Below are 17,769 nucleotides of genomic sequence, written 5' to 3'. Positions count from 1 at the left end.
TTGTTGACATTAAAATAAAATAAAAATATCCCAAAGAAAACCAACAAATTTCTAAATGTTTTTACCACTTTTTGAGCCGTGTTAATCACAAGATCCTATAAACACATCTGGACAAACTCTTTCTAGATGGCTTTCATTCCAGCTCTGAAAAGACAGACACATTTGATACTGACATGCTAATTCTGGACTTCTTTTCCACATTTATTGCAGTTATAAAAATAGAGAGACAAGGTGAATGAGGTGATCTTTTCTTGGACCAGCTTCTGTTGGTGAGAGAGACACGCTTTTGAGCTTACACAGAGCTCTTCTTCGGGGCTGGGAATGTACTCAGACTGTCATAGTTATAAAAACAGTCCTCTGAAAATAAACTCATTTCTCTGGGGTGAAATCAAAATAAGCCCTCATGCTGTGTGGCCAGACTCCATCCTCAGAAGTGCCCTACCCGGCAGTGTGAGCTGCATTCCTGGAGCCAAGGCAGGAGTCTGGTGCACATTGTTCTGCAGTGGCATTACACAACCATGTAACTAAGCGATGGTCCCTCAGGGCCGCCCGGGGGGGGGGGGGGGGTCAAGTGGGGCAATTTGCCCCAGGCCCCGGGCCCAGCAGGGGCCCCCACGAGAGTTTTTCAGGGCCCCTGGAGTGGGGTCCTTCACTCACTCCGGGGGCCCCAGAAAACTCTCGCGAGGCCCGGGCCCCCGGAGCTTCTTCCGCTCCGGGTCTTCGGCAGCAATTTGGCGGCGGGGACGGGGGGTCCTGCTCCGGGACCCGCCGCTGAAGTGCCCTGAAGACCCGCGGCGGGTCCCAGAGCGGAAAGACCGCCCACTGTGGGGGGTCCTTCCGCTCCAGGACCCGCCACCAAAGTGCCGGGTCTTCGGTGGCAATTCGGCGGCGGGGGCCCCTTGCTGCCGAAGACCCCCCAGGCCCCCTGAATCCTCAGGGCGGCCCTGTGGTCCCTGACCAGGCCCTCCGACAGGGAGGCAAAGGGAGCATTTGCCCAGGGGCCCGGGCGATTTCAAAAGGCTAGCCCCAGAGAGGATACAACAGAACAGTCCCTGAACTCAGAAGCCATCAGGGGCTGCATTTGTGCCTGACCTGTATAGAGAAGAGTGCTCCTTGAATCCTTCCCCAACTTGTCCATCTCAAAGAGCCAGACCGACTCTGACCCATAGTATGGTATCTCTCACTCTCTACGCATATTCTGTTCATTGGTAAACCTAGACTGCAAGCTTACTTAGATTGTATACTGCTTGGGGTGGGGGTTGTGATTCAGTTTTGTGTTCGTACAGCTCCCAGCACAAGAGGGTCCTGGTCTACTGCAACAGAAATAACGCATAATAATATAGGCTCCTCCCTATGTTTTAGTTAAGATAAAATAACACACCCATTGCTGGAAAACAGTGCATAAAAATAACTCCCAGAGCACTTCTATGCCCACTGTGCAGCATGACGACCTGGGAACCCCCCTTACAGGGGACAGCTATGTCATAATTTCAAAACTGTTGCCACATCAGTGCTGTAATTATCCAGGTTAGGTCATGACACCCCAGAGCCCAGATGGGCCATTAGCTGAAGAACCGTTTTCCCTGAGATGTGAGGAGAGCTTCTTGCTCCGTGGCTGGATTAACAGCCCTGTATGTTTTATGTAAGGATTCTCGTTCAATTTACAATACAGCTGTTTGTTGAATTGCTTATGTGGGTCCTAAATAATGTCCTCATCCCTCACAACAAACAAAACCCGTCAAATCAGAGAATCCCTTAGTCAAAGAGTTATGCTTGGAAATGTCTCTCCAGTTTCTTTCCATTTAGCAACGTTACAAACTGCTCCCCGAAGGACTGCTGCATAGTTAAAAACCAGTTCTGATTTCATCTAGGGCACTGAAGCGGCTGGGTCTCATGGATCTGCCATGTGCTTCTGTATAACGATTCAGTAGGGGTTGCAATACACAGTCACACAGCAACATTATGAAGTTAATGGCACGACGCCCATTTATGCTAGCCAAAGATTTGATCCATTTATATTGGTCATTAGTTTTTGGTTGCTTCAATTTCTCCACTGTCCTCTAAGTTCCTTTAAGGCCCCCATATCACTCCCTCTAAGATGAAGCTGACCAAGTCCCCAAAGATGGAAAAGATTAACCACTTTGCTTCCTGAATTCAACTTCATCAAGAATTATTAGCTTGTTATATAGTGCAGCAGCACAGACTTACTGTAGCTAGGTATGCAAAGCATTTTATTGATTGAAGATCAGTATATTCCCCCCTCCACACACACACAAACACACACACACACACATGCTGACCGCTCCTCGGCCGCATCTGAGGATTTGGGCCATGCTTCTGTGGCCCAAGGAGTGTACAATGTAGATTAGATGCTACATGGGATGATGTAGGGAAGAGTTATCAGGCAAGGGAGAGAAATGCTGACACACAACAGATTCCTAATGGAAAGCTGGCTCTTCAAAGTGATGTGCTGCGGTAGCACTCAAGTAGTTACAATAATGAGCTGGAATAATGGGTGTTTCTAAATGCACATAGTCTCACTAGGAAAAAGAGTAAAGAGGAAAAGGTGCTAGAAACCGGGACTAGTGCAATAAACCAAAATGCTGAAACTAAAGCAGCTTTTCCTAATTCGCAGCCTCACAGGGTCTATTATCCCACTGAGGCAATTGTACAATAATAAGGTAGACAGCAGCAAAGAATCCTGTGGCACCTTATAGACTAGCAGACGTTTTGCAGCATGAGCTTTTGTGGGTGAATACCCACTTCTTTGCTTGTATCCGAAGAAGTGGGTATTCACCCACGAAAGCTCATGCTGCAAAATGTCTGTTAGTCTATAAGGTGCCACAGGATTCTTTGCTGCTTTTACAGATCCAGACTAACACGGCTACCCCTCTGAAGGTAGACAGCATGAGCAGAGAGGCTAGTTAAGCCCGGTGTTCATACTGGCTATTCCTAACAGCCGCAGTTGGAAAGGAAGGTTGAGTAGGGATGGGTTAGTTGGTTAATTCCTGAATTTGAAGCTCACCTGAACTGAAATTGGCATAGAAAAGCTGCCTTGTAAAGTTCCATTTCCCTCACTGAACACAAGCCATGCGAAGAGGCATCTGAGACTTGTGTGCTACAACGTCAAACCCAAAAGTCTACTCTCCTTTTCTTCCGATGCACATCGTCTGCTTTGGAAGATCTTTGAGAATAGACAGTGAAAACGGCAACCGTTTCATTATTGGACAAATCTGGGAAACCTCGTAATTTTGGTCATGTTTACCACTCAATACTGTGTTCTTCAGCAGAAACTGAATCAGTATCCTTGGTCAAATTTACAAAGCCTTGCAAAAAGCTAGTGGGGGATTTTCAAAAGCATTCAGTGTCGGATTAACTCTGCTGCCATTTAGGGGACGCTCAAACTCTCCCTAACTTCAATGGAAGCAGAGTTAGGCCAAAGCTGAGCACTTTTCGAAAACCCATCCACTGACGTTCTACTCCCAAATTCTCACGAACTGGAAAGAATAGCTTGTTTTGCAACAGTCCCTTTCATCTGAGGATTTCAAAGCGCTTTGGAAGGTAAAGGTCAGAATTGCTTCATGAACTAAATGTAAACAAGTAGCCTCAGGGCTGCCCTGCAAGTGGGCCCTCACTTCAGTTTTCCTTTTGGGTTCCCGCTACCTCCATACGAACTTATCTTCCAATCCATCAACAGAGTTTATTAACTAGCACTTAGCACAAACAGTCCATAAGCAAAAGTCCCCAACCATAGTCCATATCCCCCAGGACTTGTACTCTTTAAAAATCCAGCTTCAATCTCACCATCCCGGCATCTTTTGCCACCCTGGACTCTTCAACCGTCCTCTTCTGTCCCTCTGCGAGGAGTGCCACCCCAGCCCTTCCTTCTGGGGCACCACCCCGCTCTTACCAGCAGGAGCTCGCACAGCCTCTCCGCTGGGAGCCTGTCATGGTTCCTCTAGAGTCCAGCTCTCTGGCAAAGGGAAGTCAGCAGGGAACCCCCTCTGCTGCTTCTCTTTCCTTCAGCCCCCTGCTCTGACTCTCCGGCTTAGAGCCAGCAGGCATCTCCCTCTGCCGCTGCTGCTGCTCCTGCTCCTCCTGCCTTCAGCCCTCTGGCCCTGGCTCTCTGGATGCCAGCCAGCAAATCCCTCTTACTGCTCCCCTGCTTTCAGACCTCTCCCAGGAACCCCCTTCTCTCCCTAGGAGCTGACATTTCCTGACTGACTCAGTCTGCTCTAACCCTCTTTCTCACCAGGCCTCAGATAGCGCCCCCCCCAGGCACTGCCCCACCCTCTTAATCGGCTCAGCACCTGGATGGGGAAAGGAGAGCTGAGCCCAATTGCATTTAAGGGGCCAGCTACCCTCTTACAGTAAGTCTGGTTATACCTGCTCTCTTACAGATGAAAACACTTAAGCAAACAAAGGTTAAAGGTCTAACGTTTAAGGTGCTTATGTAACCCATGTGCCGCGTGGGTGTGGTGCTCCGTCCCATCTGGTAGCACCGAGACCACTTAGAGAGATTAATGAGTCTGCTACAGCCTTAGCAAAGGGCCACGTGGCTTTTATGCGGCAGAGGCTCATGCACTAAGCTCCAGAGGTCCCAGGTTTGATCCCGCCTGCTGACGACCGGGGTCTGTCGGTGTGACAAGTGGGGGCTCATCTGGGATTTCAGCTGGAAAGTCTCTGAAGTTTGGGGTGCACTTTCTCAGCTGGGGAAGTATGTAACCCACATACCACTTGGGTATGGTGCTCTGTCCCAGCTAGTGGCACTGAGACCACTTAGAGCAATATTAATTAGTCTGCTTCAGCCTTCCCTAAGGGCCCTGTGGCTTTTAGCTCATGCATTTAGCTCCAGAGGTCCCAGGTTCAATCCTGCCCACCAATGACTGGGGTCTGTCGGTGTTACACTTAACTTCCATTGAAATCAATGGGAGTTAGGCCTCTAAACACCTTTAAAAGAACAAGTAGAGCTCCACACTCCTAGGTCTGTAGTCATTAGACCACACACAGAATAATTTAGTGCAGCCAAGTCCCTCCTGAACTTCTGAAATGTATCCGGTGTGGGAAGGTGGAGGAGAGTTGAGACAGTTATAAGAACTTTTTGGTTCTAAGTTATGTCTTTTAAAAAAATATCTAAGGGGCTTCCAAAATATTTTCAATTTTTTCTGGACTTCCAAAATTCTTTTCATCTAGAATTCTGGTTTGTGGTTGTGTTTTCAGAGTAGGTTTCAGAGTGCTGGACAACAATGCCAGGAAATAGAGGGAGAAGAAATATTTGGTTGTTCCTAGGTCATCGTGTTGCACAGTTAATCTCCATCTGTTTGAATGTTGTTCATGGCAACCTGACTGAGAAAAAATCCTGCTGATTAAAAGAGAACACCTCCAGGGAACATTGCTCAATGCCCTGGGAAAGCTCTGGTAATTAATAATTGGCCTGAATCATATGGGCTTTCACAGTGTGAGTTACAATGGTGCCACTTAAACACTGAGCACACATAGCGAGCTTTAAACTGCAAGCTCCTTCAGGGAATCCATCTACAGAACATGCCTGCTGCACAGCTTATCCAGGACATTTTTCTAATAGTGAAAATATCCAGTTTCATCTTGAAAAAAAGATAAAAGCTGGATTCCAAACTTTCTGGTGAAAACTCAAACTGCCTGCTCACTTTCTCGTACTGATCCAGGTATCCAATTCCCTTCTCCGTCGGGGCTTTCAGAGTTAATTGACCCATTGCCTTGTATTGCCTGCACTATTGTTCTTCACTTCCCATTTATAGACAGGTTCATACAGTGACATTTCAAAGACCACCTTAAAGAATATGAAAATATTTGGCATTTCTGCAAACTCCAATACTCAGATATTTAATTACACAGAGTCAATCACCTGTCTAATTCAGACAGGAACTCAAATCTCACAACGTAATTACTTTAAGTTCAGATGGATAACTCAGGAAACCATAGCTAGTCTGACATGCAAAAAGCATTCAAGAAATAATACCAAGAGTTGATGGCGCTCCTTTTCAATGATGCCCAAAGCTTTATATGGGTGCATTTAAATACATATTACACCCCAAAAGCTACATTAAAAGAACATTAAGGTTGCAAAGCCAAGCACCCAAAAGCTAGGAAATGTCAGAATTCAACTTGCCTGCGCAAGCTTAAATTTGTAGCCTCTGTGAGTATTCATTATCATACAGTCTTTAATTACATGATCACATACTATTTTTCCCTTGGTCCTGCAGCACTGACCTGGAGCCATAGGTGCCGACTTCGTGGGTGCTCCTGGGCTGTAGCACCCATGGGGAAAAATTAGTGGGGGCTCTGCAACCACTGGCAGCCAAGCTCCCCCCCGACCCCAACTCACCTCCTCCTCCCCTGAGTGTGCTGTGTCCCTGCTCCTCTGCCTACCTCCCAGCACTTGCTGCCGCCAAACAGCTGTTTGGCAGCATAGCAAGCTCTGGGAGGGAGGGGGGAGCAGTGGGAACGTTGCACACTCAGGGGAGGAGGTGGGGCCAGGGCAGGGATTTGGGGAAGGAGTCGGAATAGGGGCAGGGAGGGGGCAGAGTTGGGGTGGGGACTTTGGGGAAGGGGTTGGAATGGGGGCCGGGCGGGGCAGGGGCAGGAGGGGGCAGGGCAGGCTGGAGTCGAGGTGAGGCCGGGGACAGAGGGGGGTCAACCACCCACTGGCATGAGCAGAAGTCGGCGCCTATGCCTGGAGCAATATACAGGAAAAGCTTTTTTAACCGGCATGCTGGGAGAACGGGGGTGCTGGTACATTTAAACTCTGAGGGAGGGGTTTGGAGTGCAGGGCAGGGGCATGGGAGGAGCTGCAGGGCACAGGCTCTGGGAGGGAGTTAGGGTCTGGGAGGGGGCTTGGGGCGTTGGAGAGGTCTCAGGGTGCTGGATGGAGGGCTCCCCATCCCTGCTGCTTCTGGCGGAGGAAATCACAGGGCTGACCTATGTAAGGTATTTCCATCTCCCTTAATGATTTGAAACCTGTTTCATAAAGTCTGAATTGAATCTGTCTAGGTTTTTATAGTGCAGCCATCACCATCCTTCATGGGACAAAACAGAAGAAAACTCTGTCAAGACTATAGGGCCAGGTCCTTAGCTGGTATAAAACAGCCTAGCTCCATGGACTTTGACAGAGAGATAGCGATTTACACCAGTTGAGGATCTGGCCCGATGGTGTTTTCCTTTCCACCCTTCGATTATAAGGTCTGATTGTATGAGAAAAACAAGACATTCTTTGAAATTATTATTTATTTAACTGGAGTGAGGTGCTGCCAGGCCATTGTGTTCTTGTTGCTGTGGGAAGAGACGTTTCTTCCCCTCTGATCTGAACGAGGTGAGATCTGGGCTCATTCATTTCTGGTGGAATTGCATTCCATAGGCAAGGTCTTGCTGCTGATAAAGCCCTGTCCTCTCTGCCATAAACATTCCCAGTGTTTGCAGCTGTCGTCTAAGATGCCAATACAGCTGACAAGCAGTTGCTTATAAGATGTTGTTTGTAAGATATTTTCATATCATTTGTTGCATTCCTTCTATAACTTCAGATTTGTTTTAGCAACTAGGCTTTAATGCCCAGGATGTGGTTCTCAATCTCTTTGTACAAAATGGTGAGAAACACAAAAGCTGTCTGCAACCAAACCTCAAAGACCTCCCTGGCTACTAATTTGGTCATGTCACAGCTGGTGACAGAGAAGCCTCAATTAGCCTGCACTAAATGAAGGGAAAGTGGGGGAAGAACGTGAAGTAAGAGTGAAAGCGGGGAAGAAGGGAAGGATGGCATATTTCTTTGGGTTATTGAGTTCAACGCGCGCAAGCTCAAGCCCTAAAGTATGTCTCGCTTGCAACCTATTTCATTTTTTCTTTTTACATGATGCTGGGGAATGGTCTTCGGACCTGCTGCTCCTTCCACTAAAGTCGAGACTCAAAACTTCCAGGAAATGTAGCTTTTCCTCCCTTCTCCCCCATTTATTTCTGAACCAGCTACTTCGGCAGCAGTATTGCGTACCTGCAGTTCCCTTCCATGCTGTTGCTGGTGACCCCAAAGCTGTCTTCAGATCCCCAATTAAATAAAGCTCCCTTGTATTTTGCACACCCATATCTCCCCCAGGAACAGAAACCTCAGTCTGCATGAGCTGCTGACTTGCACTGGTATTTTGCTGGGATATATGGAGAGCCAATGGAATGGAGAACCTTGTAGACCTCGTTAGCTGCTCTTACCTGTCCTGCGAAAAGGCCACACACACCGATTATACAGAGAATGTTGAATACGGCAGAGCCAACAATGGTTCCGACTCCTACGTCTCCTTTTGTGATAAAAACACCTGAAAAACAAGTTCAAGGCAAACAGAGTAAGTCGGAAAGAACAGTCAAAAAACTGCACCCCTTTGCTGTATATGCTAGAACTTCCGAGTTCCAAACACCTCGGGAATGGAGGTTGTTCGTAACTCTGAAATGTTCATAACTCTGAACCAACGTTACGATGGTTCTTTCAAAAGTTTACAACAACTGAATAATGACTTAATACAGCTTTGAAACTTTACTATGCAGAAGAAAATGCTGCTTTTAATCATCTTAATTTAAATGAAACAATCACAGGAACAGTTTCCTTACCTTGTCAAATCTTTTTTTTAAACTTTCCCATTATTTTTGTAATACATCTCTACCCCGATATAACGTGACCCGATATAACATGAATTCGGATATAACGCGGTAAAGCAGTGCTGGGGGGGTGGGGGGTGTTGGCTGCGCACTCCGGCAGATCAAAGCAAGTTCGATATAACGCAGTTTCACCTATAACGCAGTAATATTTTTTGGCTCCCGAGGACAGTGTTCTACCGGGGTGGAGGTGTAGTTTACGTTTCACACAGTACTGTACTGTCTTTGCTTTTTTTTGTTGTTCTTGTTGTCTGTGCTGCTGCCTGATTGCGTACTTCCAGTTCTAAATGAGGCGTGACCGGTCCGTATGTAACTGTGGTGTTCGTAACTCTGAGGTTCTACTGTACCTGGATCTTGCTGCAATAGGATAGCCCCCTGTTCTGCTCCCCATGAGCTGAGTGCTGCTGTGAGGGAGTCCCTCCGATCCTCTGTTCTATATTGTGCTCATCAAGGTAGTATCTGAGCATCCTCCAGCAGTGCCTTAAGCAATATGGCTACACATCCTTCTCTTCTAAACTGAGCCTTCTGGTGGGATGAAGGATAATTTTTTTAATCTCTCAACTAATCTCTCCCTATAAAGGTTCTGAATCCACAACTTCACCAGCCAGCAGCCTCCACCAGCCCTCACAGCATACCCTTGTATGCATCACAGAGAGGGTCGGGAATTTCTTGTTCTTGGAAGAGGAGGAGAGGGTGGTTGGACATGCGAGAGAACTGCTTGCATAGATCTCCAGTGCACACAGCTGCACCCCTGTGCTCCAGCCTCTCATCCAAAACAAGACCAAACATAAACCCCCCTGATCTGCACTAAAATTTCCATCTACACTGTAATCAAGCTATGTAGCCCTTCAACACAGTTAAAAACATGGTTCTATCTTGCACTGTAGATGGGACTGGCACATTATCAAACTGTGTTTAGTCATCTGTAATGGACACAAAGCATGGCCATTGTGTGTGTAGGTACACTTCAGTGGCGTGTTAATCTATTCACGGTGCACAGAGCCTGGATTATGCTGGGTGATGCACATTGTACATAAGAATAGAAATTCAGGAGTTTGCTTTCATACACACTGGGAGATTTATACATATAGCTCCTAGACTTAATAAGGATTTATCACAATTAATCTTCCATGTGTCCATGAGAGAACAGGTTAAGACTTATTACTACTCTTAGAGTCATTTGGCAATTCCAGCTGTACTTAGTGCCTTTAAAACCTGTTTAAAGAAGAAGTGACTGGTTAGTTACCTATAACCGATGTAAACAACTCAGGAGCGGAGCTTCCAGCTGCCATGAAAGTTGCCCCAGCCACGTCTTCACTAAGATGCAAGCGCTGCAGAGAAACAAAATGAAGTCCATGATTATAACACTGGCACGTGGGCAGAAATTCAACTGAAAAAGTTAAGTTGTCTGTCTGAGCAGGAAATTGCTTATATGCTTAAATGGAAAGAAGGGACGAACCAACAGGACAGAGAGGCATTCGTTACCATGGGGAAATATTGCATTCTCAGTCTAATAAAGCAAGATGGTTGTGCCCTCTGATTTCAATTTACAGAGGGCTAGATTGTTCCTTTGAGCACTGCTCCATCCCAGGAGGCATGATGACACCCCTCTGAGTCACGATTCCCTTTCTGTCTCCAGGCACACGTTGTCTCACCTACTCTGGCCAGTACATGGTGGGGGCTGGGGGGATGGAGCCAAGTTCTTGCCCATGTGCTCTGGGGAGAATGTAAGGGTGTGAGGACCCCAGACTCAAGGTGCTAACTTGGCTGAATGGGATTTACCCGGCACCGCTAACATAATCTCCACTGATAATCAAGGACTGGCATTCTCTTAAAATACCCACACTTACCAAATTTGTTTTAGCTGCAAGAAACCCAAAAGCCCACTTCTAGCCTTCACAGCCCTAGACATATGGGGGCTGTTCTTATTTAAAACATTATTTCCTGAGAGGAAAAGCACTCACTTCTGTATACAGAGTTCACTGTATAAACCTTTTCCAAATATCGGCTCAGTTAACTATTTACTCTCTGCTTTGTGCAGTCCCACCATTCCATCGGTACGAGCTACAGTTCAGTAAATGGGACCAAAGTACTAAAGCTAACAGGCCCAGCCGGCACCACCCATTATTTTATGCGAAGAAGCTAGAAAGCAACCCCCCTCTAGCATGGCTGCAAACTGCTACCTTGTTTCTACACAAAACAGACCCAAACACATAAGCTGCAGCGCCTGGGTATGGGTCATCAGTGGAAGGAGGGGCAGTGGAATGTGAAGGAAACACTTTCCAGACAGCACTCGTCGTTTAAAACAACAAAGAGCAAGCAAGCAGACAGGTGATCTAAACACTTCCTCTATCTTCCATTAATTCCCACTGAAACCTGAAAAAAATCCCAAAGCGCCTTGTACTTTTACCACAAGAATCTCCGAGGGTTCTTCATAAATATTTACCTCAGCAAACTATGTATATGCAAAGATAAGGTAGAGAGTTAATTCACTCTGCAAAAAATGCAGAACAAGCAATCGAATCCTCAATTAACAGTGCGATCACAGCTTCATTTTCTCACAAGGGCGCCAGATACCCTTAACTCTGCCCCCCTCACATGCAAATTATACAGTCTTTCAAATATGTTATAGGGGAGCAATGGAAGAAGAGGTGTGTGGGCAGAGTCTGGCCTCCATGGGAATGTTATATAAAAGTATTATATTGTCATAATAACATGTGACAAATTGATTAAACAAAAGCTTTTCTGAAAGTGATCGAACCAGGACTAAAAATATTGTGAAAGACGTATCTAGGAACAAAGGCAGATCTCCCAAAGAGCTAGTTTCTTCTACACCAGGCTCAGTGGAAACACAGATACACTCATCATATAACATACAGCCTGCGCCCCACTGATGCCTTTGAAGGAGAGAGAATCAGTCAATGGATATGCTTGAGTTTGTACTTCCTAAAGACAGATTATTTATAATAACAGTGGCTTCCCTAGGACAGACATCTGAGGCAATGTATTCAAATGGCCACGACAAGCTGGGTAGTCCAAAGACGTGGAAAAGGAGGTAAAAATCTATTCCACAGTGCTATCAGTTGGTGCCTGTATATGCTATTATAACCCTAATATTAATACACTTCCAAAGCTGATTGAACTAAACTGGAAAAAGCCATTCTTATCTGGAATAAGCATATCCGCATGAGGAGCTATTGTGGAATGTCAATTTCCAAGTGTTTACAAGCCCTTAGGCCAGGGGTGGGCAAACTACATCCTGCGGGCCACATCCGGCCCGCGGGACCATCCTCCTGGCCTCCAAGCTCCTGGCCCGGGAGACTAGCCCCCGGCCCCTCCCCCGCTGTTCCCCCTCTCCCACAGCCTCAGCTCACACACTCTGCCACCGGCACAATGCTCTGGGTGCTGCAATGCTCTGGGCGGTGGGGCTGTGAGCTCCTGGCCTGACCCCGTGCTCTGAGCTGCGTCGTGGTGGTAGTGGTGGCGACGGCGGCGGCAGTGTGGCTGTAGCATCGCGAGCCACCGGTGCTCCAGGCAGTGTGGTAAGGGGGCAGGGAGCGGGCAGGGGCGGCTCTACAAATTTGGCCGCCCCAAGCAGTCATGCGCGGGAGGCGCCCCCGAGCCGCGGGAGCAGCGGACCTCCCGCGGGCATGACTGAGGAGGGGCCGCTGGTCGTGCGGCTCGGCTGGACCTCCCGCAGCGGCGGGCGGTTCGCTGGTCCGGCGGCTCCGGTTGAGCTGCCGCAGGCATGCCTGCGGGAGGTCCACTGGAGCTGCGGGACGAGCGCCCCCTCCGCAGTCATGCCTGCGGCAGGTCCGCTGCTCCCGGGGCTCCGGTGGACCTCCCGCAGGCATGACTGCGGCAGGTCTGCCGGCCCAGCCTGCCGCCCCCCCGGGAAAGGGCCGCCCCAGGCGGGTGCTTGCCCCGCTGGGCTCTGGAGCCGGCCCTGGGAGCGGGGGGGAGGGTTGGATGGAGGGCAGGGGAGTTCGGGGTGGTGTTCAGGGGTGGGGGTGTGGACAGTGGTCGGGGGGAAATGGGGTTGAATGGGGGCAGGGGTCCTGGGGGGGGCAGTCAGGAAGGAGGGGAGGCTGGATGGGAGGGCGGGGGGCAGTCAGGGGGAGGGGTTCCAGGGCCAGTCAGGGGACAGGGAGAAGGGATGGTTGGATGGGGCAGGGGTCCTGGGAGGCCATCAGGAATGAGAGGAGGGGTTAGATGGGGTGACGGGGGTTGGGGGCAGTCAGGGAACAGGGAGCAGGGGTGTGTGGATGGGGCAGGGGTCCCAGAGAGGTCATTAGGGAACAGGGAGGGTTGGATGGGGCAGGAGTCCCGGGGGGGGAGGTAGGAGGTGAGGGACTGGCCACGACCCCCTCCCCTAACCGGCCCTCCGTACAATTTATGAAAGCCGATGCAGCCCTCAGGCCAAAAAGTTTGCCCACTCCTGCCGTAGGCAAAAGGACTTCCCTAATGTGATTGAATGACAGCGAGACCTCTTTCCAATGACAAAGTTTTGCAAGTTAACAAGTGAGAGAAGCTACTAAAAATATACAAAGCATACCACATCACCCGATAGGGTTGCATATCTGTCACCTTTAGTGACATTGAATAATCCCTGGCTCTCAAAGCTGTCCTATTGATTTCAGCGGGACTTCTTGTGGAGCAGACGATTCCTTTGTGTGAGGAAGGGCAGCAGAATCCAGCACCAGATGTTATCCGAAAGTCTGGTCAAACTATTTCCCCTTTAGTCTGAAAAAGGCAGACAAGGGTGCCAGGAGAAAAGGCAGTGGAGACCCTTCTCAAGTTAGCTGGGCCTCTTTCCCATGAACATCTGAATGCTAACACCGAAGGCTATGTCCATGCAAGTTGGAAGTTTTAAAGATAAGCCATTTCATATTAAGACCAAAAAAAAAAAAAAGTTGGAGCAACTCTGAAAAGAGGAACATGTATTTCTTTCATTGTCACAGAACTCGAGAGCAGCTTGATGTAATTGTAAAGAAAGGACTTTGTGTCCCAAAAAGGTCACCTTTGGGCTGAGAACAAATATATTGAGAAAAAAAAAACCCTCATGTTTTTGAGAGAGTTAAGGCATCTTTGGAAAATCATGGTTAACATGTCTTGTTACCCTATATCACATTGCTATGGTCTGCAGTATGATCACATTTATCTAATGCTTGTTAAACCACACTCCCTCTTCTCTGCACCACAACTATATCTCTGGCACGGATCAGTTGCCCAGTCACCCCTTTGATCATCCAAACGGTTTTTGCTGAGACGAGGCTGAGCTGTATTCCGATGAACCAGAAACACCAGTATTGTTTATGAGTCAGCTTCCATCAGAGCTATCAGATAGAAATGATTTTGCAACTCACCTCCCACACCTCCTCCCCCAGCTCAGGAGCAGCTCCGTTTTCAGGAAGATGGATAATTGTAGTTCTACCATCAGGGGAGATCTGCAGGAGTCTTTCCCAATTGACAAAGATCTCCAAGTGGCAAAACCAATCTGTATTTCCTACCTGCAGCACAGATTTCGTTGCATGGAACTGGCTTTGGGAAAGACTTGAAGACACTTCAAACATAGGGCCCACGCTCAACAAATAATTATCTTTCTGTGTTTATTCAGGCTGGGCAGTGCTCCTTATCTTCTAAAATTTCATCTTGCTGGCCTGAGCTAAATGGGGACAGTTTCCTTTGCAATTTCTTGAAATGTGTGAGAGCAGCTTTCCCTGCTGCTGTACAATTTAAAATGGAATTAGAATCTTGCAGGGAGGTCTGAAATCCAAACAAGGGATCAGAGCCTCAGCTAATGTAAATCAACCATGGCTCCTAATTTATATCAGCCCAGGATCTGGCCCAGTGTTTTAAACTGAAGTCTGCACTGTGACATGCACTCAGCAGAATTTTTACCATTAATTATTGTTATTATACATTCATATGGCAGTAGCATGTACAGGCCAGCGAGCTAAGGGCTCCCAGTGCTAGGTGCTGTAAAACGTAGAAAATGAAAGGCCCTGCCCCAAAGATCTCATAGTTTAAAAGACAAGATAGCAGGTGGGTGGAGCAGAGAAGCTGGTTAGGGTGGGGACTTCACTAAGGTAGCAAAAGTAACAGGATGTGTGCGATTCTTAGCCAAGCAGGAGGAGCACAGATATCCCTCCCTCTGCCCAGTGACTGCACCTATAAGGACACTGCTGCATATCTGTTGAATTTTGACTCCAAACCAAGACTTTGTTGTAATCAATGTCAGGGCAGTAGAATCCACATTTGTGGTGTGTGTAGACCAAAATAGTCCTCTTTTGGCCAGACTCTGCCCCTTTGGGTGACCTGTTTGCCCCAATGTGATGCAGAGCGGGTTTAAAACAACATTTGAAACTTGGAAGTATCCAGTGGATCAACATTTTCATGTCAAAGTCAAGATACATCTTAATTTCTCTCATTCCGCCTCCCCGCCCCCCCCCAAGAACTGGCCAGTGGAGCTGATGGGATGATTTACTGGAAGTTTATCAGAATTTAGAGTGCACAAGTTTGAGAAGTTGGAAGAACTGTAATTTTGCAAATTTTAAAACTTAGCTTTTACTGGGCAAATGTCTATTTTAATGTAATCCAGGCTCAGACATTTTTCATCAGAAGGCTAAAAATAGGCAATTGTTGGCCATCTTCGTCTGAATTACAGTACGATAGATAGTAATACAGTTCTAAAAATACAATCATTTTTATTTCAGTAGCACCGAGAGGTCCCAGCCACAATTTGGGAATTCATTTTGCAAGATGCTGAACAAACATGCACTAGGAGAAGAGCTTGCGAATTAAATAGATAAGACAACCAAATGTTGGGAGAGAAGAAACGCCAACAACTTGTGGGGCACAGAAAGGCTAAGTGACTTGCCCAAGGTCTCACACAAGAAGTTTGTTACAGAGCCAGGAACTGAACTTCTGAGTCCCAGATGAGCAACTTAACCACAAGACCATTTTTCCTAGGTACCTCTTAAGGTATGTTTTTAACTATATAGTATTTATGCTTTTTCTATTGTAGAGGGCCTCTAACTATTTGCTCTGCAGATATAACTGTTCTTATTGTTACTGAAGTGGCAATCACAAGCTTTGTAAGGGTACCCTACAAACATAATTTGCTCAGTAAGAAATGCACACACAGGCTCCCATAACAGAAACACACAAAGCCGAACCAATCATTTACACAATATTATAATCCAATGTAAACAAACATCTGTTTTCTTACCCATTAAATTGAAAAAAAAAAGGAGAAACTGTAATATAATGCTATCTACTATGGACACATCTTGAGGTTTTCAAGGGAAATTGCTACTAAAGTGACATGCAGGTCCAAGAAACATCTACAGATACTTACTTCACTAATCTTTTCCAATGAAGGGACAAAGAAATCATCACAGACAATTGCCAAAGCGTAGAACATATACATGGCCTGAAAGAGAAAACATAACATTGAGTTTAGAAGGTGCCAGGGAAAGACACAGATTGTAAAGTCCCACTTGAGCCTGGGTTTTTAAATTCTATTGCTAGAGCAATTTATGGGGGATCTTAGTAGTTAATGGAAGGATCATGAAGTATTTATCTAAAACTTCTTACAAGTTATCAAGTGCCACCATCACTTAGCATCAGACAGTGACAGATGATTTTTTTAAGTTCTCTAGATGTTGCTGAAACACGTTCAATATCTCCTTTATCCCCCTTTCCCATAAATTTGAGGTCTTTTTTTTTTTTTAAAGTATGAGTGTGTCCCATGAAAATCTGAACTCTCCAGAAGAGGTTTTCAATTGCTAGTGCTTCAGTGCAGAGCAAAGAAGTGTGTTTGTGCTTAGACTCCCTGGAATGATACCTAGAATTCTAATCCTAGGATTTTATTTAATCCAAAGTAATGCTAGTCTTAGAAAGAACTCCCTTCCCTTCCCGCCCCTCTCCAAATGAGTGGCTGGAAAAGATGCAAATTCATCATTTTAATGTTAACTAAAATCATAGGGCCCACTATGCCTCCTCGGGGTCTGAACTGAGTTGGGGAGACACAGAGCCATGCGACACAGGAGCAGATCCCCAGCTGGTTTCAATCATTCTGTGGAGCTACTCCAATCTGCACCAGCTAAGGATCTGGCTTATTATGCTTTTGCAAAGCCTTATGCATCCAGTGGGGCTGAGGTCAGAGCAGTGAGATGCTGGACTCCCTTGGTGACGGGTTAGCCAGGGATTCTCCCAGTGTGGAATGGGGAGACACAAGAGGCAAAGCAGAGTCCTCTCTCCAAATCTGGCTAGGGTGCTCCTCCTCGCGCGCTGGGTGCCTGCAGTCGAATTATGCCTGCCCTTTCCCCATCCAGTGCACTCATGTAGGGTCCGCAATAATTTGGCTCTACCGGTTTTATGGAAAATGAGGTATATGCTGTATTTATAAGCCTGGCATCCCCAACAGAGATTTGGAAATGGTCTGTCTCAATCAGCTGCCATGGAACAGCCCCAGGGTGTATTGGGATACTACATTTCTCTCCTGGATCTCATTCTAGCAGACTACAGTATCAGTATGTTTCACAGGGAGTACTATGGGAGATCGTTAGGGGTTACAATAAATAATACTGTAAAGATCACAGTCTTGCATGGGGTTACTGTCATTAACGATGGTATTAGGGTGGATTCGAAAATGAAATTGTGTCTATCGTTCAGTGGAGTAGCAAAATGAACCATTGACGCTAGGATAACATTGCATTACTTCAGGACTGGTTTACAGTACCACAACAGCCCCTGTCATCTGCAGTTGCACCCTGCCATACGTTTATGGCCCCTGTCTCACTTGATTGAGCAAATCACCCCCACCTTAAAAACTCTTTCTGCAATTTTACTTTTTTAAAAAAAAACGCATAGCCTGTCAGAGGGAGTAAAATTGACTGGGTATGTCTGAAAGCGAACAGCACAGATCCCCAGAAATAAGAGTTTTTTACAGGTGGGCCCATACAGCGCACCGCTGTCTCCCGAATTCCCTTCTCTTTACATTTCTACTGAAGGCATTGCAACCTCAGTTGCCTTTCCAACCTTGGAGTGGGGCTGAACTGTTTTAAAGTTCAAAGCAGGCTACACATTTTGCGCTGA

At 46.9% G+C, this 17,769-nt stretch overlaps 1 protein-coding gene across 6 annotated transcripts in view; it reads right to left on the bottom strand.

Annotated features, from left to right (window-relative positions):
* The window catches only part of SLC24A3 (solute carrier family 24 member 3), a 380,232-nt gene that overhangs the window by 71,039 nt on the left and 291,424 nt on the right, over positions 1 to 17,769 (bottom strand). For all 6 annotated transcript variants that reach the window (XM_045010656.1, XM_045010657.1, XM_045010654.1 and 3 more), the window contains 3 exons: positions 16,028 to 16,102; positions 9,914 to 9,998; positions 8,230 to 8,333 (listed from right to left, as the gene is read on the bottom strand). In XM_045010656.1, the coding sequence (XP_044866591.1) occupies positions 8,230 to 8,333; positions 9,914 to 9,998; positions 16,028 to 16,102 (264 nt within the window). The remainder of the gene's footprint in view (positions 1 to 8,229; positions 8,334 to 9,913; positions 9,999 to 16,027; positions 16,103 to 17,769) is intronic.

Source organism: Mauremys mutica, chromosome 3, assembly GCF_020497125.1.
Source record: "Mauremys mutica isolate MM-2020 ecotype Southern chromosome 3, ASM2049712v1, whole genome shotgun sequence".
NCBI lineage: Eukaryota > Metazoa > Chordata > Testudines > Geoemydidae > Mauremys > Mauremys mutica.
Note: the sequence above shows the minus strand (reverse complement) of the source record. Positions and strands in the feature narration are given on the sequence as shown.